Genomic DNA, 24,344 nt, shown 5'->3' on the forward strand with positions numbered 1-24,344 from the left:
GCAGGATATAAATCTGCAATTCTTCTACTTCTTCTCATCCCCTCTTGAAGCTGTTTGCACGTGTAGCTTTCACCATTTACTGTGGCTGTCAATTCCGCGTTTTACTTAAGGAGAGCCAATGTGGTGTAGGATGTTAACTGCAGTGCATTCCACTGGTTAATTACAGAAAGGCAATTAGGAAGGGAATTGAAAACAAATCAGCCAGTATCATAATGCCCCACTCCTCTACTTGCACTTGCTGGAATGGCCTTGGGTCAGCCAGAGCTCTTGCAGAGCTGTCCTTGAGCCAGTTTGGTGTAGTGGTTAAGTGTGTGGACACTTATTTGGGAGAACCGGGTTTGATTCCCCACTCCTCCACTTGCACCTGCTACCATGGCCTTGGGTCAGCCATAGCTCTGGCAAAGGTTGTCCTTGAAAGGGCAGCTGCTGGGAGAGCCCTCTCCAGCCCCACCCACCTCACAGGGTGTCTGTTGTGGGGGAGGAAGGTAAAGGAGATTGTGAGCCGCTTTGAAACTCTTCGGAGTGGAGGGCGGGATATAAATCCAATATCTTCATCTACCTCACAGGGTGTCTGTTGTGGGGGAGGAAGGTAAAGGAGATTGTGAGCCACTCTGAGACTCTTTGGAGTGGAGGGTGGAATATAAATCCAATATCTTCATCTACCTCAGAGGGTGTCTGTTGTGGGGGAGGAAGGGAAAGGAGATTGTGAGCCACTCTGAGATTCGGAGTGGAGGGCGGGATATAAATCCAATATCTCCTCCTCCTTCTCTGCTGTGAAACAGAACTGAAAAGTCTTAAAATGCCTCTCCTCCCCCCCCCCCAAAAAAATCCCAAAAAACACAAGCTAATTTCCTTTTGATTCATCTGTGCGTTTTTAATACCCAGGTTAAAAGCCAGACGGCAAAAGGGGCCAACAAGAAGTCAGCTGGCAAACCACCGAGGACTCGAGAGACAGGGTGGATTAGAAAAACTGACCAAGGTAAAAATCTCCTGGTAGCAAACACACAGCTCCTCTAAACACCCGTGAATCCGAATTGTCATCTGCAAAAACGGAAGTAAACACAACGGGAAAAGAGAGGCTTTATTATTATTATTATTATCTTTACATACAATAAACCCGACGGATTTTATTACACATCTTTAGGAGCACTTTTACATTCCTAGACGAGAGAGATGATAACAGACCCAAGCTGTAAAACCTACAGAGAGAAACGACCAAGGGGCATGTCTACGTATTGAGAGAGGCAGCGGTGGCCACGGGCCTTCCGTAGAGCTGTGAAACCAGTCCAAAGACAGCGGTACCCACTGTGCGCTAAAGGCCAAGTATGCACGCACATACCCCGTGCACTACTCACTACTGCCCTTTTGTAAAGTTCTGATCCACTGATGGATCCTGCAGGAGAGGAATGCCTGGAGGACCGGACCTAAGAGGCGCAGAACCAAGAGGCAGCAAGCAAGACCGAGCCACCAGTACACAGCTCAAAGCAGCCGAGTACCACGCATCTGATCGGTACCACGCAAGCCTACGATTGCGGCGTTCGCATTCCCTTTTTCTTCTACGTCTGCCTTCCGGTCTACCGGTGGAGGAACGGAGCCGTGAGATCGGAGGGCTTCTTCCGAAGTCTACGAGAAAACGTTCAACCCGCAGACAAGAGAAGGAAAAACTTGCACAGATTTTTTTTCTTAAGCAAAGGTCGACGGTTTTTCTAAACCCCGCCGAGAATGCCAACGTTCATTGAGGGACGGCTCGAGGCCTGGATCTCCGTATCACTTCTTTGCCATGTCTAAGGTGGGCAAGGAGAGATGCAGGATGTGACTGTGGGAGGTGCAGAGTCCCACCAAAAGACCCTCAGGCTCATGTTCAGCTTTCGTGGCTGGGTGAGTCGGCAGCGTCTGGCTCCGCATCTCAGAGTGAGTCTTGGGAGATGCAGTCGTGATGATCTCAGCGACAACCAGCTCTTATGGACGTATCCCTTCTGAGGCCTTAGCCAGTCTCTCTGTCCTGTCCCAGACCTTAAGAGGGACTGTGCAAATCTAGATTTATCAGCCTGTGGGCACAATTCTGCAGGCAAGACAGTTTCTACAGAAAACTACACTCATTTCTTCCTTCTGCACGGGGCAATGATCCTCCCAGGTGGAGCAGGTAGGGTCAGGCAGTGTGAGTATAGCCACGGCCGCTTTGTCCCCTCCTCCTCCAATTACAGACATGACAGCACTGAAGAGGCTATCGGCTATCGCCTCTCCCGCTTCCTCGCGGAGCAACCGTTCCTAGCAAGCCTGCAGGCGTCCACAAAAGGACCCGCCCGCCATCCCGCTTCATTCCAGAAAGCGCATCTCAAAAAATTTTAAGAACGCTTCTAAGCATATGCGTCCAAAGAGGCCCGCGGAGGTACAGCTGCATCTTTGCCCACGTGACCACCTTTGGGTTTGCAACCGCGGCGGCTCGGTGCTCGAGCCATGCGACGCTTTTCTCGAACGAAGTCGAGGGGATTAAAGACCGGAGAGGGGACGGAGGAGAGGTGGGCAAGACTGACAGGCTCAGAGCTACAGCAAGAGCTAATGACAAAGGCCGGCACGGCGGCGAACGGTCCCTTCCTCCATCACAGGCGTATCCCGCCGATCCACAGAAATTGCATTTCAAAAAATAGGGACCCGTTCCCAATTCTAGGAATCCGCTCCGGAAATCAACCGTGCCAGCAAGCCTCTGGCGTCGCCTCTGCTTGGCACTTGGGGGTCTGGCACACCCCGGAACGCGGGTCGCTCGAGAGCACACTTAACGAGGACGCAAGGGGAAGGCTGTATACACCTGCAAGGGCACTCCTAAAGCCCCGAAGCCCAGCTCCCGTACACGCCGCACCACAGAGGGGGCCGGGGGGATGAACGATATTCACAGCACGAACCGCGAAGGTCAAAGAAACAAACCTCTCCCAAAAAGGAAAGAAAAATATTAACAACGGGATTCTTAATATACATCGGTTTTTAAAACTTACAAACTAAACTGCAAAACAATACGCGGAGGAATGGGCGCCTTCGGACCCTCACCGACTTCAGCAACGTTACTGCCCGTGCACTGCTCAGTAGCCTGCTTTGCTCCTTGGGCACCTTTGGGGAGAAAAGAACACAACAGAGGGACAACCTACAGCTCTTAACGCAAGCTTCGCGGCTGGGGCTGGCCAATCCCTTCCCCTCGAGCTCTGCCAAAACCCCAACCTCATCCCCTTCACTGGGGACAGCTCGGACCCGGGAAACATGGGAAACTCAGGATGATGAAAAGAAACTCCGGTCTTTGCGTTTGGTCCTTGAGGAACATCCTGGAGTTTACAAGGCATGGCGCAACCAGCTTAAGACTTGGACTCCTGTCCGTGGGGGTGCAGGAGGGCCTCTGGAAGCTGCGCGGGGAGTGGAAGACGGTGACAGCGAAAGCCATGCTATACCCAAAGGAAAAGGTCCACGGTGAAGCACGCTAGGAGAAAGGGGAAGGAGCTTAGGAAGAAGGCTAGCACGGAGCTGGCAGCCGGGGGCAAGGTCATCGCTGAAGTCGATGGGAGCCTGGCCTAGAAGGACTCTTCCCCCATCCTTGTAAACGGGCAAAGGATTTATCAAATCTCTATTGCTTCTGTTGCAGAGAAGGGGCCGAGAGGCTTCCAAACCTCCTTCGGTCTGCATTTCTAAGAAGGAAACACGTCTAACTAAAGTTGCAGGATGCATGTCGATTTCGCCTCTCCCTTTCCCGCCCCCCCCCCCCCCCCGAATGAAAAGATGCCCGTTTTTCAAATGAAAGCAAGGAAAGGCACCGTTCGCCACGGATGAGAAAGCCCTCCGTCGTTTCTCAACCTTCCTAGATGTTCGGCGTCATGAAGCCCCGGAGAGTTTGGTTCTTCTGAGACGACTTTGGGCTCCGCCCCCATCCCCCTCCCCTCGCCCCAAAGGGCAGAAGAGCCAAAAGAGAGGCAGAAACACGGCAAGGGGGGGGGGCTCCCCCACGCTTCCTGCTGCTTCTAACACACACTAATGTACGTCATGCATTTCTGATTTCCTAACTACGGTCCCTTTCCCCTTATGGAGCCACCGGCAGAGGGGAATCGAGCCCCGTCACGCGGGGTGGGCAAGTCCGCTGGCCGGACGCAAATCGGTTCTGCTGCCGCCGCGGGAGGGCCGTCGCTGCTCCTCGAGGGGTATGACGGGCCACCGGTCCCTTCGGCAGGCTTGCTCTCGCCCCGAGTTCTCAAAGGGCAAGCCGACCAAGCGCCGCTGGTTTTACTTGGGGACCAGCCCACGGGACTGCGGGTACAGCTGCGACCCGGAGGAGCTGGAGGAGGAGGAGCCGCCAGACTTCCTTCCGGTTTTCGGCCTGAAAACGTAAAAGAAGATAGTATCATTTGTGGGAAGTTTTGTTTAGTTTATTTATATCCTGCCCTCCCCGCCAAAACAGGCTCAGGGCAGCTCACAAACGCAATAGAATGACAATAAAAACACGTAAAATTAAACATTTAAATAAACAATTTAAAACAGTTTAAACAACGGTGCTAATTCCGTATGATTTAGGATGGAATTCAGTGTTCATGGGCATCCAACTGGATCGAACATCGTGGTGGTGGTTGTCGTTCAGTTAAAAGCTAGGTGAAAACTCGTGGACAGTCGATGAAATTGCTGAGCAGTCGGGCTGGAACGGATCAAAGGAAGGACTTCTTCACAGAGTGTTGGACTGGAGGGGCCATTGGCCTGATCCAGCAGGGCTTCTCTTATGTTCTTATGTGACACAGAGTGTTGGACTGGAGGGGCCATTGGCCTGATCCAACATGGCTTCTCTTATGTTCTTCTGTGACACAGAGTGTTGGACTGGAGGGGCCACTGGCCTGATCCAACAGGGCTTCTCTTATATTCTTATGTGACACAGAGTGTTGGACTGGATGGGCCACTGGCCTGATCCAACAGGGCTTCTCTTATGTTCTTATGTGACACAGAGTGTTGGACTGGATGGGCCACTGGCCTGATGCAACAGGGCTTCTCTTATGTTCTTCTGTGACACAGAGTGTTGGACTGGAGGGGCCATTGGCCTGATCCAACAGGGCTTCTCTTATGTTCTTCTGTGACACAGAGTGTTGGGCTGGAGGGGCTACTAGCCTGATCCAACAGGGCTTCTCTTATGTGACACAGAGTGTTGGACTGGAGGGGCCATTGGCCTGATCCAACATGGCTTCTCTTATGTGGCACAGAGTGTTGGACTGTATGGGCCACTGGCCTGATCCAACAGGGCTTCTCTTATGTTCTTATGTGACACAGAGTGTTGGACTGGATGGGCCACTGGCCTGATCCAACAGGGCTTCTCTTATGTTCTTATGTGACACAGAGTGTTGGACTGGAGGGGCCACTGGCCTGATCCAACAGGGCTTCTCTTATGTGACACAGAGTGTTGGTCTGGAGGGGCCACTGGCCTGATCCAACAGGGCTTCTCTTATGTTCTTCTGTGACACAGAGTGTTGGACTGGAGGGGCCATTGGCCTGATCCAACAGGGCTTCTCTTATGTTCTTCTGTGACACAGAGTGTTGGCCTGGAGGGGCTACTGGCCTGATCCAACAGGGCTTCTCTTATGTTCTTATGTGACACAGAGTGTTGGACTGGAGGGGCCATTGGCCTGATCCAACATGGCTTCTCTTATGTGACACAGAGTGTTGGACTGGATGGGCCACTGGCCTGATCCAACAGGGCTTCTCTATGTTCTTATGTGACACAGAGTGTTGGACTGGATGGGCCACTGGCCTGATCCAACAGGGCTTCTCTATGTTCTTATGTGACACAGAGTGTTGGACTGGAGGGGTCACTGGCCTGATCCAACAGGGCTTCTCTTATGTTCTTATGTGACTCAGAGTGTTGGACTGGAGGGGCCATTGGCCTGATCCAACATGGCTTCTCTTATGTTCTTATGTGACTCAGAGTGTTGGACTGGAGGGGTCACTGGCCTGATCCAACAGGGCTTCTCTTATGTTCTTATGTGACTCAGAGTGTTGGACTGGAGGGGCCATTGGCCTGATCCAACAGGGCTTCTCTTATGTGACACAGAGTGTTGGACTGGATGGGCCACTGGCCTGATCCAACAGGGCTTCTCTATGTTCTTATGTGACACAGAGTGTTGGACTGGATGGGCCACTGGCCTGATCCAACAGGGCTTCTCTATGTTCTTATGTGACACAGAGTGTTGGACTGGAGGGGCCACTGCCCTGATCCAACATGGCTTCTCTTATGTTCTTATGTGACACAGAGCGTTGGACTGGATGGGCCACTGGCCTGATCCAACAGGGCTTCTCTATGTTCTTATGTGACACGGAGTGTTGGACCGAATGGGCCACTGGCCTGATCCAACAGGGCTTCTCTTATGTTCTTATGTGTCACAGTGTTGGACTGGATGGGCCACTGGCCTGATCCAACAGGGCTTCTCTTATGTTCTTATGTGTCACAGTGTTGGACTGGATGGGCCACTGGCCTGATCCAACAGGGCTTCTCTTATGTTCTTATGTGACACAGAGTGTTGGACTGGAGGGGCCACTGGCCTGATCCAACAGGGCTTCTCTTATGTTCTTATGTGACACAGAGCGTTGGACTGGAGGGGCTACTGGCCTGATCCAACAGGACTCGTCTTATGTTCTTATGTGACACAGAGTGTTGGACTGGAGGGGCCACTGGCCTGATCCAACAGGGCTTCTCTTATGTTCTTCTGTGACACAGAGCGTTGGACTGGACGGGCCACTGGCCTGATCCAACAGGGCTTCTCTTACGTTCTTATAGCCAGGTTTTGTGTTACTACCTGCAGCCTTGAGTAGGCAAGAATTGAGCAAGGGTTGTCAATGACGGGATGTTTCAAAGGTCATGAATTCACAGGGTCACCATAAGCTGGAAGCAACTTGATGGCACATCACAAGCGGGCGCGTGCGCACACACACACGCTGCTGCTGTCATGTAGATACTGTTGCATTTGCCTCATTCCAACGCTTGCTTCTGGAGAAAGAGGGCAAAAAGCCATGCCAAGCCTATCCGTGTTTTCTTCTGTGCCCTCAGCTCTTTAGGAAATCTGGCACTAGAAGACGCCAGCTTCTGTGTGGAGCTGGCCCCACCCCCATTTCAGGGGTTCAGATCTCAGGAGTCCAGCCTGAATGTACTGGAAAGTATTTGGGTCTCCCAAATCGGAGCTCACCTGGATTTCGACTTCTTGTTGGATGTACTCTCAAAAGTGGAGGCGTCCACTTGGATCTCGTCTTCGTCTTGCAAAGCGGCTTCCAGAGCCGCCTGGACCTTGGGGGCGATGGCTGGGCCCTCATAGTCCCTGGTGGTCCGGCTGGGCATGTCCAGTTCCAACAGCACGATGTTCTCTGCCTAAGGAACGAGAACCGAGAGCATTCAGACAGACGTGCGCGTGCCCACGGAAGTGCTCTTCAGAAGCCTCCGGACCAGGCTTGTCGAATTCATTTGTTATGAGGGCTGGATCTGACATAAATAAGACTTTGAGGGGCCACGCCGTGAAAGGTTGAAACGCTCGGGGCTCTTGAGCTTGGAGAAACGTCGACTGCGGGGTGACATGATAGAGGTTTGCAAGATTATGCATGGGATGGAGAAAGTAGAGAAAGAAGTACTTTTCTCCCTTTCTCACAATACAAGAACTCGTGGGCATTCGATGAAATTGCTGAGCAGACAGGTTAAAACGGATAAAAGGAAGTACTTCTGCACCCAAAGGGTGTGGAATTCACTGCCACAGGAGGTGGTGGCGGCCACAAGCATAGCCAGCTTCAAGAGGGGGTTAGATAAAAATATGGAGCAGAGGTCCATCAGTGGCTATTAGCCACAGTGTGTATATGTGTGTGTATAATTTTTTTTTTTGGCCACTGTGTGACACAGAGTGTTGGACTGGATGGGCCACTGGCCTGGAACAACATGACTTCTCTTATGTTCTTAGGTTGGGCCAAGTCATGTTGTGTACCTATTCAGGGACATGTGTGTACCTATTCAGAGCAAAGATATACATTTTATAAGGAACACAGACAAACACAAATATATTTTTTAAAAATCTTAAAACATACTTAAAATGGTAGCATTCATTGGTCTTAAAGATGCTTTCTTTGTATTTCTCCCATGAGATCCAGGGAACTGGGCAAAGGAAGCTCTGGCTCTTTCTTTCCTTCCCCAGGGGACTGGGGGGGAGCCTCAGCCAATGGATAAAACAGAGGTTTTACTCTGTAATTCCTGAACAGTTGAGCAAGCCTGACAAAGCAAGCTGTTATGCAGAAGGAAGGAAGATATAGGGAGAAGGAAGCAGATGATAGCCAGTTGTTCGGAGGCCTGATAGGAGCCCTTCGGGGGCCTGATTCGGCCCCCAAACTGCATGTTTGACACCGCTGCTCTTGAGCAGTGGTCCCCAACCATTTTGACACCAGGGACCAGTTTTGCAGAAGGCAATTTTTCCACGGATCGGAGGGGGTGGTGGTTTTGGGATGATACAACTGTGCGCTTTATTTTGGTGTGGTGGTTAAGTGCGCGGACTGTTATCTGGGAGAACCGGGTTTGATTCCCCACTCCTCCACTTGCACTTGCTGGAATGGCCTTGGTCAGCCATAGCTCTTACAGAGTTGTCCTTGAAAGGGCAGCTTCTGGGAGAGCTCTCTCAGCCCCACCCACCTCACAGGGTGTCCGTTGTGGGGGAAGAAGATAAAGGAGATTGTAGGCCACTCTGAGACTCTGTCCTTGAAAGGGCAGCTTCTGGGGAGAGCTCTCTCAGCCCCACCCACCTCACAGGGTGTCCATTGTGGAGGAAGAAGATAAAGGAGATTGTAGGCCACTCTGAGACTCTGTCCTTGAAAGGGCAGCTTCTGGGGAGAGCTCTCTCAGCCCCACCCACCTCACAGGGTGTCCATTGTGGAGGAAGAAGATACAGGAGATTGTAGGCCACTCTGAGACTCTGTCCTTGAAAGGGCAGCTTCTGGGGAGAGCTCTCTCAGCCCCACCCACCTCACAGGGTGTCCATTGTGGAGGAAGAAGATAAAGGAGATTGTAGGCCACTCTGAGACTCTGTCCTTGAAAGGGCAGCTTCTGGGAGAGCTCTCTCAGCCCCACCCACCTCACAGGGTGTCCATTGTGGAGGAAGAAGATAAAGGAGATTGTAGGCCGCTCTGAGTCTCTATCCTTGAAAGGACAACTTCTGGGAGAGCCCTCTCAGCCCCACCCACCTTACAGGGTGCGTGTTGTGGCAGAGGAAGATAAAGGAGACTGTGAGCTGCTCTGAGTTTCGGAGGGCAGGATATAAATCCAACGTTGTCTTATTACTATTATTATTACTACATTGTAATATATAATGAAATAATTATACAACTCATAGTCCGGTTGCTAACAGGCCACTGACTGGTACCGGTCCATGGACCGGGGGGTTGGGGACCCCTGCTCTCGAGAGTCATAAACAAGATGCCCTCCCTAATCCCTGTGCCAGAGGAGATAACAATCTAAAATTTGGGATGAAAGGAAGATGTAGGTAAGAGTGAACGGGTTGTGCCTAAGGCTTAACACCAGCAGTGAGGTTTGACCAGGGCTTTTTTTTGCAGAAAGGACTCCTTTGCATATTAGGCCACACCTCCCTGATGTAGCCAATCCTCTTGGAGCTTACAGTAGGCCCTGTAAGAAGAGCCCTGTAAGCTCCTTTGCATATTAGGCCACACCTCCCTGATGTAGCCAATCCTCTTGGAGCTTACAGTAGGCCCCGTAAGAAGAGCCTTGTAAGCTCATTTGCATATTAGGCCACACCTCCCTGATGTAGCCAATCCTCTTGGAGCTTACAGTAGGCCCCGTAAGAAGAGCCTTGTAAGCTCATTTGCATATTAGGCCACACCTCCCTGATGTAGCCAATCCTCTTGGAGCTTACAGTAGGCCCCGTAAGAAGAGCCTTGTAAGCTCCTTTGCATATTAGGCCACACCTCCCTGATGTAGCCAATCCTCTTGGAGCTTACAGTAGGCCTCGTAAGAAGAGCCCTGTAAGCTCCTTTGCATATTAGACCACACCTCCCTGATGCAGCCAATCCTCTTGGAGCTTACAGTAGGCCTCGTAAGAAGAGCCCTGTAAGCTCCTTTGCATATTAGACCACACCTCCCTGATGCAGCCAATCCTCTTGGAGCTTACAGTAGGCCCCGTAAGAAGAGCCCTGTAAGCTCCTTTGCATATTAGGCCACACACCCCTGATGTAGCCAATCCTCCTGGAGCTGACAGGGCTCTCAGTACAGGGCCTGCTGTAAGCTCTAGGAGTATTGGCTACATCCGGGGGTGTGGCCTAATATGCAAAAGAGTCCCTGCTACAAGAAAGGCCCTGGAGGTAATTCATTCATGGGGTCACCCATAGCTTTTTTTTTGTAGCAGGAACTCCTTTGCATATAAGGCCACACACCCCAATGTAGCCAATCCTCCAAGATCTTACAGGGCCTATTCTAAGCTCCCTAAGTTCCTTGGGAGGTGGTGTGCTCTCCTTCCTTGGAGGTTTTGAAACAGAGGCTAGATGGCCACCTGACAGCAATGAGGATCCTGTGAATTTAGGGGGAGGTGTTTCTGGGTTTCCTGCATTGTGCAGGGGGTTGGACTAGATGACCCTGGAGGTCTCTTCCAGTTCTGTGATTCTATGAACTTCCTGATCATTAGAGCGGTTCCTCAGTGGAACAGGCTTCCTCCTTGGGAGGTGGTGGCCTCTCCTTCCTTGGAGGTTTTTCAACAGAGGCTAGATGGCCATCTGACAGCAATGAAGATCCTGTGAATTTAGGGGGAGATGTTTGTGAGTTTCCTGCATTGTGCAGGGGGTTGGAATAGATGAGAGGTGATAGGATCACCATCTTCAAGTCCTTGAAGTACTGTTATATAGAGGGTGGTGTGGAATTCTTTTCTGTGGCCCCAAAAGATAGGACCAGAACCAGTGGGTTGACATTAAATCAAAAGAGTTTCCGGCTCAACCTTAGGAAGAACTTCCTGACCGTTAGAGCAGTTCCTCAGTGGAACAGGCTTCCTCCTTGGGAGGTGGTGGGCTCTCCTTCCTTGGAGGTTTTTCAACAAAGGCTAGATGGTCATCTGACAGTAATGCGGATCCTGTGAATTTAGGGGGAGGGATTTGTGAGCCTCCTCCAAAGGTCCAAGAAAGCCAGAGCATGTTTTTGGAAAGTGCCTCAAAACTGGGGGTAATCGAGGATGTTTTAAAGAGTGAAATTAGCCTGGAGGGAGGGATGGCAAGTCCTGCAAAGGGAAGTCCTGCCTCACCAACCTTTCGGAGTTCTTTGTGCAAGTAAACAAGTATGTAGACAACAGTGACTTGGAAGACATCATAGGAGTGTGAAACATGCATTGTGCAGGGGGCTGGACCTTGGAGGTCGCTTCCAACTCTATGATTTTATGAAAAATACATCCAAAACCTCACGAAATGCTTCGGAGTTAGACCTTACCCGATACCGGGCCTCCGGCTGGACCATCATGAACATCCTAGCGTGCTGGCTGAGAGGCCTCTTGTACCCCACCGCCGACACCGGCCTCTTCATCATTTGCTGATTCCTGGTAAGAGAAAAAACCACATCAGACCCACGGCGTTCACAAAGGGCACTCGGGCCTCTAAGCTTTCCCAAGCAGCCTGCAAAGTTGGGTCCGCTCGGCTCCTTCGGCTTCGGCCACCACACCCTCCGCAACACCTCCTGCTTTCTTTCAAGGAGCCAACGGCCCACTTCCGGCTGCCTCGCCAGACCGCAACACACACACCCGTGCCCCGGTGCCGCTGAAAAGGGAGCAACCGAGAAGGTGACACCAGGTGAACCGGGAACTCTGGGGGGGTTGCAGGAGCACAGGCTGGCCAAAGGGCCCATCCAATGATTTAAGAAGAAGAGCACAGGTCCATCAGTGGCTATTAGCCACAGTGTGTATATATATTTGTGTGTGTGTGTGTGTGTATATATATAATTTTTTTGGCCACTGTGTGACACAGAGTGTTGGACTGGAGGGGCCACTGGCCTGATCCAACATGGCTTCTCTTATGTTATGTGACACAGAGTGTTGGACTGTAGGGGCCACTGGCCTGATCCAACAGGGCTTCTCTTATGTTCTTATGTGAAACAGAGTGTTGGACTGGAGGGGCCAATGGCCTGATCCAACATGGCTTCTCTTATGTTCTTCTGTGACACAGAGTGTTGGACTGGATGGGCCATTGGCCTGGTCCAACATGGCTTCTCTTATGTTCTTATGTGACACAGAGCGTTGCACTGGATGGGCCATTGGCCTGGTCCAACATGGCTTCTCTTCTGTTCTTATGTGACACAGAGTGGCCCATCCAGTCCAACACTCTGTGTCACATAAGAACATAAGAGAAGCCATGTTGGATCAGGCCAGTGGCCCCTCCAGTCCCACACTCTGTGTCACATAACATAAGAGAAGCCATGTTGGATCAGGCCAATGGCCCCTCCAGTCCAACACTGTGTCACACAGTGGCCAAAAAAGCCCAGGTGCCATCAGACAGAGAATTCCATCTATCCCTTGTGGCTAATAGCCACTGATGGAACTCTGCTCCATATGCTTATCCAATTCCCTCTTGAAGTTGGCTATGCTTGCAGCCACCACCACCTCCTGCGGCAGTGAATTCCATGTGTTAATTGCAGAGAGCCAATATGGTACAGGATGTCAATTGCAGTGAATTCCACTAGTTAATTACAGAGAGTCAATGAGGGGGAGCGGTTAGTTTGCCAGGCTAGGATCTGGGAGACCCAGGTTCGAATCCCAACTTGTGCCATGGAAACTCGCTGGGTGATCTTGGGCCAGTCACACGCCCTCAACCTTAACTACCTCACAGAGTTGTTGTGAAGATAAAATGAAGGAGAAGAGAAAGATGTCTGCTGCTGTGGGAAGAACCAATGTTCTCTCCATTGGGGAGAACAGCAGGACATAAATGAAGTAAATCAATAAATGAGACTTGGAATTTGGTGTGGTGGTTAAGTGTGTGGACTCTTATCTGGGAGAACCGGGTTTGATTCCCCACTCCTCCACTTGCAGCTGCTGGAATGGCCTTTGGTCAGCCAGAGCTCTCTTATCTGGGAGAACCGGGTTGGATTCCCCACTCCTCCACTTGCAGCTGCTGGAATGGCCTTGGGTCAGCCAGAGCTCTCTTATCTGGGAGAACTGGGTTTGATTCCCCACTCCTCCCCTTGCAGCTGCTGGAATGGCTTGAGTCAGCCAGAGCTCTCTTATCTGGGAGAACCGGGTTGGATTCCTCACTCCTCCCTTTGTAGCTGCTGGAATGGCCTTGGGTCAGCCATAGCTCTGGCAGGAGTTGTCCTTGAAAGGGCAGCTTCTGGGAGAGGTCTCTCAGCCCCACCCACCTCACAGGGTGTCTGTTGTGGGGGAGGGAAGGGAAAGGAGATTGTAGGCCACTCTGAGACTCTGTCCTTGAAAGGGCAGCTTCTGGGAGAGCTCTCTCAGCCCCACCCACCTCATAGGGTGTCTATTGTGGGGGAGGGAAGGGAAAGGAGATTGTAGGCTGCTCTGAGACTCTGTCCTTGAAAGGGCAGCTTCTGGGAGAGCTCTCTCAGCCCCACCCACCTCACAGGGTGTCTGTTTTTGGGGAGGGAAGGGAAAGGAGTTTGTAGGCCGCTCTGAGACTCTGTCCTTGAAAGGACAGCTTCTGGGAGAGCTCTCTCAGCCGCACCCACCTCACAGGGTGTCTGTTGTGGGGGAGGGAAGGGAAAGGAGATTGTAGGCCGCTCTGAGACTCTGTCCTTGAAAGGACAGCTTCTGGGAGAGCTCTCTCAGCTCCACCCACCTCACAGGGTGTCTGTTGTGGGGAAGGGAAGGGAAAGGAGATTGTAGACAGCTCTGAGACTCTGTCCTTGAAAGGACAGCTTCTGGGAGAGCTCTCTCAGCCCCACCCCCCTCACAGGGTGTCTGTTGTGGGGGAGGAAGGGAAAGGAGATTGTGAGCCACTCTGAGATTCAGAGTGAAGGGGCAGATATAAATCCAATGTCGTCGTCTTCTTCTAAAGTGAGGAATCTGTACTTGGGAGTGAGCCAATGCTGAGCCCTTTGGGGGGGGGTGGACTGAAAACCTACACCAGTAACCCTGGGCGTGCCCCCAACAGCCGAGTCCGACTCACTCCAACCGGGTGATGGGGTGCAACTTCCACTGGTCCTCCTCCTCATCGAAGAAGGATCTGTTCATGATCTTGTTCTTCTCCTCCAGGGGGATAAAGTTCTCGATGACCAGGTGCCTGCAGGAAGGCAAGAGAAGGCGAGAGATGGAGAGGGGCTCCTTTCGAAGGCCATTGCAGAGCCCCATGGCCCCCGGAGACGTACTTGAGCTTCAGTTCCCGCGTCAGCTCGTTCTGCGTTTGCTCCAGTTCTTGCCGCTCCTTGATGTGCTCTTCTTGGAGGTCGTGGATCTCGGCCTTCACAGCCTGGAGCTTAGAAAACAGCTGGGGGGAAAACGGGCAGAGGATGAATCACCGTAGTCTGTGCATCACACTGAACTCTGACGTGCAGGCAAATTCACATACAGCCTGGCCCAGGGGGGACCAGCCTCTCCCACCAATTCCCGTCACTTCCCTCTGCAGTCATAATGAGCTTCAGAACCACCCTGACCCTACCTGAAGGAGAAGGAGACTGCAGATTTATACCCCGCCCTTCTCTCTGAATCAGAGACTCAGAGCAGTTTACAATCTCCTTTATCTTCTTCCCCCACAACAGACACCCTGTGAGGCGGGTGGGGCTGAGAGGGCTCTCACAGAAGAAGGAGACTGCAGATTTATACCCCGCCCTTCTCTCTGAATCAGAGACTTAGAGCAGCTTACAATCTACAATATCTTCTCTCCCCACCCCCACAACAGACACCTTGCGAAATGGGTGAGGCTGAGAGGGCTCTCACAGAAGGAGACTGCAGATTTCTACCCCGCTCTTCTCCCTGAATCAGAGACTCAGAGCGGCTTACAATCTCCTGTGTCTTCTCCCCCACCCCCAACAGACACCCTGAGAGGTGGGTGGGGCTGAGAGGGCTCGGACAGCAGCTGCCCTTTCAAGGACAACCTCTGCCAGAGCTATGGCTGACCCAAGGCCATTCCAGCAGGTGCAAGTGGAGGAGTGGGGAATAAACTCCAGTTCTCCCAGATAAAAGTCCACACACTTAACCACTACACCAAACTGGCTCTTAAGAAGATGGTAGATTTATACCGTGCCCTTCTCTCTGAATCAGAGACTCAGAGCGGCTCACAATCTCCTATCTCTTCTCCCCCCACAACAGACACCCTGTGAGGTGGGTGGGGCTGAGAGGGCTCTCACAGCAGCTGCCTTTTCAAGGAGAACTGTTAATGAGCTTTGTCCGTGTCCTTTATGAAGTTTATCACCTCCCGTACCAAGCGTTACATTTTACTACACACAGGGCCCGGCCCAACAAAGTAACGTTTTTGTCAGATCCGACCCTTGCGACAGATGAGTTCAGCAGCTCTGGGAGATTAAAATGTCACGCTTATGCTCTACTTTGGTTCTTTCTGGTGGCTCGGGACTCCTAATCTCCTAATCCGCCGGGCGACGGAATGTCCCACTCGGTTGGCTGTATTGATTTGCTCAGAGTCAACTGCCTATGAATAATGCAAATAAACGAAACTAAGTAAATACCGACCAACTCCACTTGCGCAATGGAAGCTCTCAGGACAAAGACCTACAACCTGCATCCCCATTGAAATGCTCAGGAGACGCTGGAGAGTGCAACCCTCAAGCCAGCCCTGGCATTGAAATGCCGCAAGCTGTGTTGTATAGAACTCCCTCACACGGACAGCCGTGGGGAAAACCATAAGGCCTTGCGCTAGCCAGTGCTAAGGAGGCCCTACCTTTTTCAGTTTTTTTGTTTTAATGTCCACTTCTTGCTGCAGAGAGCTGTAGGTCTCCTTGAGCTCTAACGTCTCTTCATCTCGACTTTCCATCTGCTGCTGAATTTCTCGCTCCCGCCGTTTCTGGAGAAGAAGAAGATATTGGATTTATATCCCACCCTCCACTCCGAATCTCAGCATCTCAGAGCGGCTCACAATCTCCTTTCCCTTCCTCCCCCACAACAGACACCCTGTGAGGTAGATGAAGATATTGGATTTATATCCCACCCTCCACTCCAAAGAGTCTCAGAGCAGCTCACAATCTCCTTTCCCTTTCACTCCCATAACAGACACCCTGTGAGGGAGATGAAGATATTGGATTTATATCCCGCCCTCCACGCCGAAGTGTCTCAGAGCGGCTCACAATCTCTTTTCCCTTCCTCCCCCACAACAGACACCCTGTGAGGTACATGAAGGTATTGGATTTATATCCCGCCCTCCACTCCAAAGAGAATCAGAGCAGCTCACAATCTCCTTTCCCTTCCTCCCCCACAACAGACACCCTGTGAGGTACATGAAGGTATTGGATTTATATCCCGCCCTCCACTCCGAAGAGAATCAGAGGGGCTCACAATCTCCTTTCTCTTCCTCCCCCACAACAGACACCCTGTGAGGTACATGAAGATATTGGATTTATATCCCGCCCTCCACTCCAAAGAGTCTCAGAGCGGCTCACAATCTCCTTTTCCTTTCCCCCCCATAACAGACACCTTGTGAGGTAGATGAAGATATTGGATTTATATCCCGCCCTCCACTCCGAAGAGTCTCAGAGCGTCTCACAATCTCCTTTCCCTTCCTCCCCCACAACAGACACCCGGTGAGGTAGATGAAGATATTGGATTTATATCCCGCCCTCCACTCCGAAGAGTCTCAGAGCGGCTCACAATCTCCTTTCCCTTTCACCCCCATAACAGACACCCTGTGAGGTAGATGAAGATATCGGATTTATATCCCGTCCTCCACTCCGAAGAGTCTCAGAGCGGCTCACAATTTCCTTTCCCTTCCTCCCCCATAACAGACACCCTGTGAGGTGGGTGGGGCGGGAGAGGGATCTCACAGCTGCTGCCCTTTCAAGAACAACCTTTGCCAGAGCTATGGCTGACCCAAGGCCATGCCAGCAGGTGCAAGTGGAGGAGTGGGGAATCAAACCCGGTTCTCCCAGATAAGAGTCCGCACACTTAACCACTACACCAAACTGGCTCTCCATAAGTCAGTTGTGACTTGTTGAGACCTTTCGCCACCAGGTCCCAAACAATTCAGTGCATGCCTGATGATTTGCAGCCATCTCGCTCGCTTCTCAACCAGAGACTTCCTCTTCCTGAACACAGTGAACTTTGACGTGCAGGCAAATCCACATAACACCTGGCCCAGAGGTGACCAACCTCTCCCACCAATTCCCGTCACTTCTCTCTGCAGTTATGACGAGTTTCAGAACCACCCCGGGCCCCGACCTGCCCTCTCCCCCTTCCTCCGCAAAACTGAAATTCTTCAGGAATCGGGGGTGGAATTCTAGCAGGAGCTCCTTTGCATATTACGCTGCACACCCCTGATCTAAATTAGCCCAGAATATTTTCTTTTTTTAAATTAGATGCCATTCAGAAAAAAGGCCTCTTTCATGTTTTAACCACTTGGAGCTTGCTTGAAGACTCTGTAAGGTTTTCACTTTACACGTTTTCACAAGGCATGCGAGCAACGAATCTCACACATATAAACAAGCAAGTGAGAAAACCAAAAGCACCAGCCGCTGTGAATATTTCTGTGGCAATCATCACTGCAATGGCATAGCCAGAATAAGAGATCTGTCGGCTTGGCTTAGGGGTGGCCAAACTGTGGCCCGGGAGTCACACGTGCTCTTTTACACATATTTTGTGGCTCTCGAAGCCTTCACTGCCATGTCAGCTGGCTTGCAGAACACTCAGAAGAGCCCTGCTGCATCAGACCAGGGAGCGTCCATCTAGTCCAGCCTCCTGTCTCACACAGTGGCCAGCCAGTTCCTCTGGAGGGCCAACAACAGGGCAGAGAGGCCGAGGCCTTCCAAAGAACCTCAGAAGAGCCCTGTAGGATCAGACCAGGGAGGGTCCATCTAGTCCAGCCTCCTGTCTCACACAGGGGTCAACCAGTTCCTCTGGAGGGCCAACAACAGGGCAGAGAGGCCGAGGCCTTCATAAGAACATCAGAAGAGCCCTGCTGGATCAGACCAGGGAGGGTCCATCTAGTCCAGCCTCCTGTCTCACACAGTGGCCAGCCAGTTCCTCTGGAGGGCCAACAACGGGGCAAAGAGACTGAGGCCTTCATAAGAGCATCAGAAGAACCCTGCTGGGTCAGATCAGGGAGGGTCCTTCTAGTCCAGCCTCCTGTCTCGCACAGTGGCCAGCCTGTTCCTCTGGAGGGCCAACAACAGGGCAGAGAGGCCGAGGCCTTCATAAGAACATCAGAAGAGCCCTGCTGGATCAGACCAGTGAGGGTCCATCTAGTCCAGCCTCTTGTCTCATACAGGGGCCAACCAGTTCTTCTGGAGGGTCAACAACAGGACAGAGAAGCCGAGGCCTTCATAAGAACATCAGAAGAGCCCTGCAGGGTCAGACCAGTGAGGGTCCTTCTAGTCCAGCCTCCTGTCTCGCACGGGGAATAACCAGTTCCTCTGGAGGGCCAACAACAGGGCAGAGAGACTGAGGCCTTCATAAGAGCATCAGAAGAGCCCTGCTGGATCAGACCAGTGAGGGTCCATCCATTCCAGCCTCCTGCCTCACACAGTGGCCAGCCAGTTCCTCTGGAGGGCCAACAACGGGGCAAAGAGACTGAGGCCTTCATAAGAGCATCAGAAGAGCCCTGCTGGATCAGACCAGTGAGGGTCCATCCAGTCCAGCCTCCTGTCTCACACAAGGCCCAGCCAGTTCCTCTGGAGGGCCAACAACAGGGCAGAGAGGCCGAGGCCTTCATAAGAACATCAGAAGAGCCCTGCTGGATCAGACCAGTGAGGGTCCATCCAGTCCAGCCTCCTGTCTCACACAGTGGCCAACCAGTTCCTCTGGAAGGCCAACAACAGGGCAGAGAGGCTGAGGCCTTCATAAGAGCATCAGAAGCGCCCTGCTGGATCAGACCAGGGAGGGTCCATCTAGTCCAGCATCGTGGCTTACACAGTGACCAACCCTAGAGAGCCAACAAATAGGGCACAGAGAAGCTGGAGCTCTTCCTCCGTGTGCTCCAGCAGCAATAGCAGCACAATCTACCTCTCACCTGCTCGGCAATCTCCTGCCGTTTCTGCTCCAAAATTTTCTGCTGCTCGTTTGTGTGATCAACGATATTTTTCCCGCCAACAAGGAGCTTGCTTTCCATTGCCTGAAAGAGGGAGAAGGTTGGGGAGAACCAAATTGCAAATATTAGCACCTCACAGAGCCGTGCAAGTAATTTCTTGTGCAAACATCAAGATTTTTTTCTTCACATGTTCTCATGTCCCTCCACATTAGACACTGTGTTAGCAGAAAACTCTAGTTGGAGGTACCTCGAGTCAGATACAAAGAATACGCATCATATTCAGCTAGTAAAAATGAGAGGACGGTCTCTTCGTCCAAGGAAGTCCAGGGTTGCTACACAGAGTCAGGCAACGGCAAGCTCATCGGAGTTTGGAAGTTTAAGAAGAAGATGACTGCAGATTTATACCCCGCCCTTCTCTCTGAATCAGAGACTCAGAGTGATTTACAGCCCCCTATATCTTCTCCTCCCACAACAGACACCCTGTGAGGCCGTATACAGCCCTCGAGGTCAGTTAATGTGGCCCTCGGGGATTACTGGGCCGAACCGAGCCATGTGGCAGCCTCCCTGGGGCCTGGCTGGCCAGCGAGGATCGTGAGGCCCAGCAGTGCTGTGCAGAAGACTCCCCAGGGCCAGGCAGGGATCACAGGGCCCGGATGTACTGTGCGGCAGCCTCCCTGGGGCCTGGCTGGCCGGCCAGAATTGCTGCAGGGCCTGGAAAAGTTACTGCCCCCGTTCAGTTTGCACTTGATTATCCCAGAGGGTGTGGCCTAATATGCTAATGAGTGTGTGACCTAATATGCTAATATAGGGGATGTGGTCTAATATGCTACTGAGTTCCTGCTGGGCTTTTTGTACAAAAAAGCCCTGGACCCCTATGCATTTGCCTAGGGCGGCGGGCCGTGTGTGTGTGTGTGCCAAATTAGGCTCTCCCCACGTGACTTCAAATAGAAAAACAATTATGTGCATTAATTTTGCTGGCCTGAATCCTTCTCCCTCGGCGGAGCACTGCTTTTTAAGTTGATAATTTTCTGTGTTTTAACAATTTATTGATAACACATGGTTACAATATTTAATTATCTTTTTCTTATACAAAACCATATGATATTTCACCCCCCCCCTCCCTCCAGTATTGACTTCCCCGAAGTTATAAATTTAAATTCAATTCTAAAGGTACCACTAATCTATCAAAATATAATTCTTTTAATTAATACTAAAAAATTGTCCAATGTCTTTTTACGTTCCACTCTTTCTCCATATATCCTTTGAATTTCTTCCACTCCTTTTTGAATAAGTCTAAGTCATAGTCATTTAAGGTTTTAGTTAATTTGTCCATTTCACTCCACGATAAAACTTTCACAATCCAATCCCATTTCTCTGGTATTTTTCCTCGTTTCCAAAGCTGCACATACAATATCCTAGCTTAAGTTGATAATTTTTTATGGCCCGCGAATGATGTTATAAATATCCATAAGGCCCTTGGCAGAAAAACGGTTCCCCACCCCTGCACTACGCCAAACTGGTTAGTACTTGGATGAGAGGCCCCCTTCGGGTCACTATGCAGAGGCAGGCGACGGAGAACCGCCTCTGTTTGTCTCCTGCCTTGGCTGGCCCGAGCTGGTTAGAAAGAACACAGCGCTACTGGTTAAAGTGCAGCAATTTCAAAGCTGGAGCCGCTAGGCCTATAAGATCTACTCATTCTGGGCCACCCAGAGACCGAAAGCCTCAGCAAGGGAGGTCAATTCAATTAAATTTTTGAGGCCCCTAATTCTTCTCATAGTCAGGGGTGGAATTCTAGCAGGAGCTCCTTTGCATATTAGGCCACACACACACACACACCCCAATGTAGCCAATCCTCCAAGAGCTTACAGGGCTCTTTTTTGGAGGACTGGCTACATCAGGGGGCCGTGGCCTAATATGCAAAGGAGCTCCTGCAAGAATTCCAACCCCGACTATGAGAAGAATCAGGGGCCACTTCGGCCGGCGCGTTTCATGCCTCCAACCGATATAAGGCCCGTTCCTTCCAGCCATCCAAGCTCTTGGTTTAATTTAGGAAAGAAGGCAGGGTGTGTTTTTGAACTTTAAGCGGAGACCCCCACCGCACCCCAGAAACCTGGCCGCCCCCCCCGCCCCCCCCCCACAGGAACGAAGGCCCTCCTACCTTGATTTTGGCGCCCAGCTTTTCCGCCGCTTCCTTCTCCCGCTTGAGATCCTCCATCTTCTTCTCCTTCTCCTTCAGCAGCCTCATCTTCTCCTCCGCCACCAGGCTGTGGTCCTCCAGGATGGCCTTCTTCTCCGTCTCCAGCTTCTCTTGCTGCTCCCGCCAGTAGTCGTCTCTGTCGCCCCCTTCCTCCGCGCCGTCTTCGCCGTCTTCCTCCTCGTCTTCCTCTCCGCCGACTCCGCCGGCTCCGTCCCTCCTCCTCTCTTTCTTCTTCCGCTTGCCGACCGACCGCCTTTCCAGCTGGGCCTTGAGCCGAGCGATCTCCTCCTGGAACTCCCGCAGGAGGGCATCCTTGGGGTCTTCGTTCACTCTGGGCTTGTTCTTGATGTTCTTGGCGCGGTTGGCGTACCTCAGGGTGGTGAGGGTCTCCTCGACGTTATACGAGGCGGGGCCGATGTTGGCCACCATCACCGTCTTGGCGTTGCCGCCTAAGGAGTCCTGAAGCAACCGGGTGAGCTTCGAGTCCCGGTAGGGAATGTGAGTGCTTTTGCCGTCCACGAGGGCGGAGATGACGTTGCCCAGAGCTGAGAGAGAAAGGTTGATCTTGGTGGCTTCTTTCAGCCTCTCCCCCTGGGCTCCCGTCTTCGCCTGGCGCTCGCTGCCTGCAAGATCCACAAGGTTCAGTTTCCCCACCCGTATGTGGTTCTCGCCGTCGAGACCAACCTCGCTGCATTCAATGGTGATCATGAAAATGGCGTGGGAACGGGAGCTGTGCTCGTTCATGTTGGTAGCCCCCACGGAGCGGTTCTGGTTCCCCACGTTCATGACGTGTTCTATCTCTTTAACGCTTTTCGTGACGAAAGATGACAAGTCCTTCACGTACACCCCCGTGTCGGGCCTCTCCTTCAACTCCAGCCTCTTGGACTGGTCCTTGGACAACAGGTCCCTGATTTCTTCTTGGTAGATCTCTAAATAAGACGCCCTCACCAGGTACTGCTGGTTCTGGGACCGGGAGATATGCGTGAAGATGTGGTCAAAGGAATGGGGATCACTCCTCTTTTCTCGGGTCGCCACGCACACCTTCCATGGTGTACGTCTTCCCCGTCCCTGTCTGCCCGTAGGCAAAGATGGTCCCGTTGAAGCCCTGCAGCACCGAGTCCACCAGAGGCCGGAAGGTCTCATCGTACAGTTCAAACTGTTTGGAGTTCCAGTCGTAGACGGCGTCGAAAGTGAACATCTTGGGCAGCTCGTGAGAAGTTCCCTTGGGGTTCTTCACCGACACCTGCCCCAGCTTGACGTCCACCTCCACAACTTGTTCGTAGGAAGCGGATTTCTCTTTGCCGTTCATGGGCCGGCATCGCACCACGACCCTGACCAACTCGGAGCTCTTTAGCTTCGACATGATGGAAGGCAGAAGCTAGGAGAGATTCCACAACTGGGAAAACTGGGAAGGCCAAGGGTGCTTCCAAACCTAGAAAGAAACAAAAGCAACAGTTGAACACAGCGGTAAGACTCAAACTACCTAATACAGCCCATTGCATGGGACATCTGGCTTCACCCTGGAGACAAAAGCCCAAATTCCAGCAGAGATAAGAAGAGCAGCAACGTCCTTTTAGGAGTTATAATAAGGTACAACTGCAATAAGATATATGTATTAGACATTACGTCTTTGTGACACAATTTTTAATGGTTCCTATTCTCTTGGATCAATCAGTCAATCCTAAAGGAAATCAACCCTGACTATTCCCTGGAAGGTCAAATACTGAAACTGAAGCTCCAATATTTTGGCCACCAAATGAGAAGGGAGCACTCCCTGGAGAAGACCCTGATGCTTGGGAAAGACATCACCCTGCCAACAAAGTCCATATAGTCAAAGCTATGGTATTCCCAGGAGTAATGTATGGCTGTGAGAATTGGACCATAAGGAAGGCCGAGCGCAGAAGAATAGATGCTTTTGAGCTGTGGTGCTGGAGAAGACTCTTGAGAGTCCCTTGGACTTGCAAGAAGATCCAGTCAGTCAGTCCGAAGGAAATCACCCAGACTGTTCCTTGGAAGGTCAAATACTGAAACTGAAGGTCAAATACTTTGGCCACCCAATGAGAAGGAGCGCTCACTGGAGAAGACCCTGATGCTGGAAAGACAGAAGGCAAAATAAGAAGAGGATGGCAAAGGAGGAGATGGTAGGCAGTGTTCATTGATGCAACTAACATGAATTTGAACAAACTTAGGAGGATGGTGGCATAGAAGGGCCTGGCGTGATGTGGCCCACGAGGTCACGAAGAGTCAGACTCAACTGTGTGACTGAACAACAACATTCTCTTGGATCAGAAATTGGTGATATGAAATGGTTACTAGCCATGGTGACTAAATGGAAACGCCAACTTCAGGGTCGGTAAACCTCTCAGTCCCAGTGCCAGGAAGGGAAAGGTCTCAGCCTCTGTGTCCTGTTGTTGTTCCTCCAGAGGAACTGGTTGGCCACTGTGTGAGACAGGAGGCTGGACTCGATGCACCCTCACTGGTCTGATCCAGCAGGGCTCTTCTGATGTTCTTATGAAGGCCTCGGCCTCTATGCCCTGTTGTTGGCCCTCTAGAGGAACTGGTTGGCCACTGTGTGAGACAGAATGCTGGACTAGATGGACCTTCACTGGTCTGATCCAGCAGGTCTCTTCTGATGTTCTTCTCAGGGGAAGGCCTTGGCCTCTCTGCCCTGTTGTTGTTCCTCCAGAGGAACTGGTTGGCCACTGTGTGAGACAGGAGGCTGGACTCGATGCACCCTCCCTGGTCTGATCCAGCAGGGGCTCTTCTGATGTTCTTATGAAGGCCTCGGCCTCTCTGCCCTGTTGTTGGCCCTCCAGAAGAACTGGTTGGCCACTGTGTGAGACAGGAGGCTGGACCCTCACTGGTCTCACTGACTTTGATGGACCTTTGAGAGTCTGATTCAGTAGAAGGGCAGCTTCATAGGTTCAGATGACACAAGATGGTGAAATGAAGGGAGGGAGGGAGGGAGGACGGAAGGAAGGAAGGGTGGCTC

At 51.7% G+C, this 24,344-nt stretch overlaps 1 protein-coding gene across 1 annotated transcript in view; it reads right to left on the reverse strand.

Annotated features, from left to right (window-relative positions):
* Nucleotides 1–3,956: 3,956 nt before the first annotated feature.
* Nucleotides 3,957–24,344, reverse strand: part of KIF3B (kinesin family member 3B) — a 46,537-nt gene continuing 26,149 nt past the window's right edge. The window contains 9 exon segments of the mRNA XM_060230526.1: nt 3,957–4,351; nt 7,191–7,369; nt 11,453–11,558; nt 14,137–14,250; nt 14,336–14,454; nt 15,862–15,984; nt 19,138–19,239; nt 21,314–22,375; nt 22,377–22,784. Coding sequence (XP_060086509.1) covers nt 4,258–4,351; nt 7,191–7,369; nt 11,453–11,558; nt 14,137–14,250; nt 14,336–14,454; nt 15,862–15,984; nt 19,138–19,239; nt 21,314–22,375; nt 22,377–22,715 — 2,238 coding nt within the window. The 5' untranslated portion in view covers nt 22,716–22,784 and the 3' untranslated portion in view covers nt 3,957–4,257.

Source organism: Heteronotia binoei, chromosome 2, assembly GCF_032191835.1.
Source record: "Heteronotia binoei isolate CCM8104 ecotype False Entrance Well chromosome 2, APGP_CSIRO_Hbin_v1, whole genome shotgun sequence".
Lineage (NCBI taxonomy): Eukaryota > Metazoa > Chordata > Lepidosauria > Squamata > Gekkonidae > Heteronotia > Heteronotia binoei.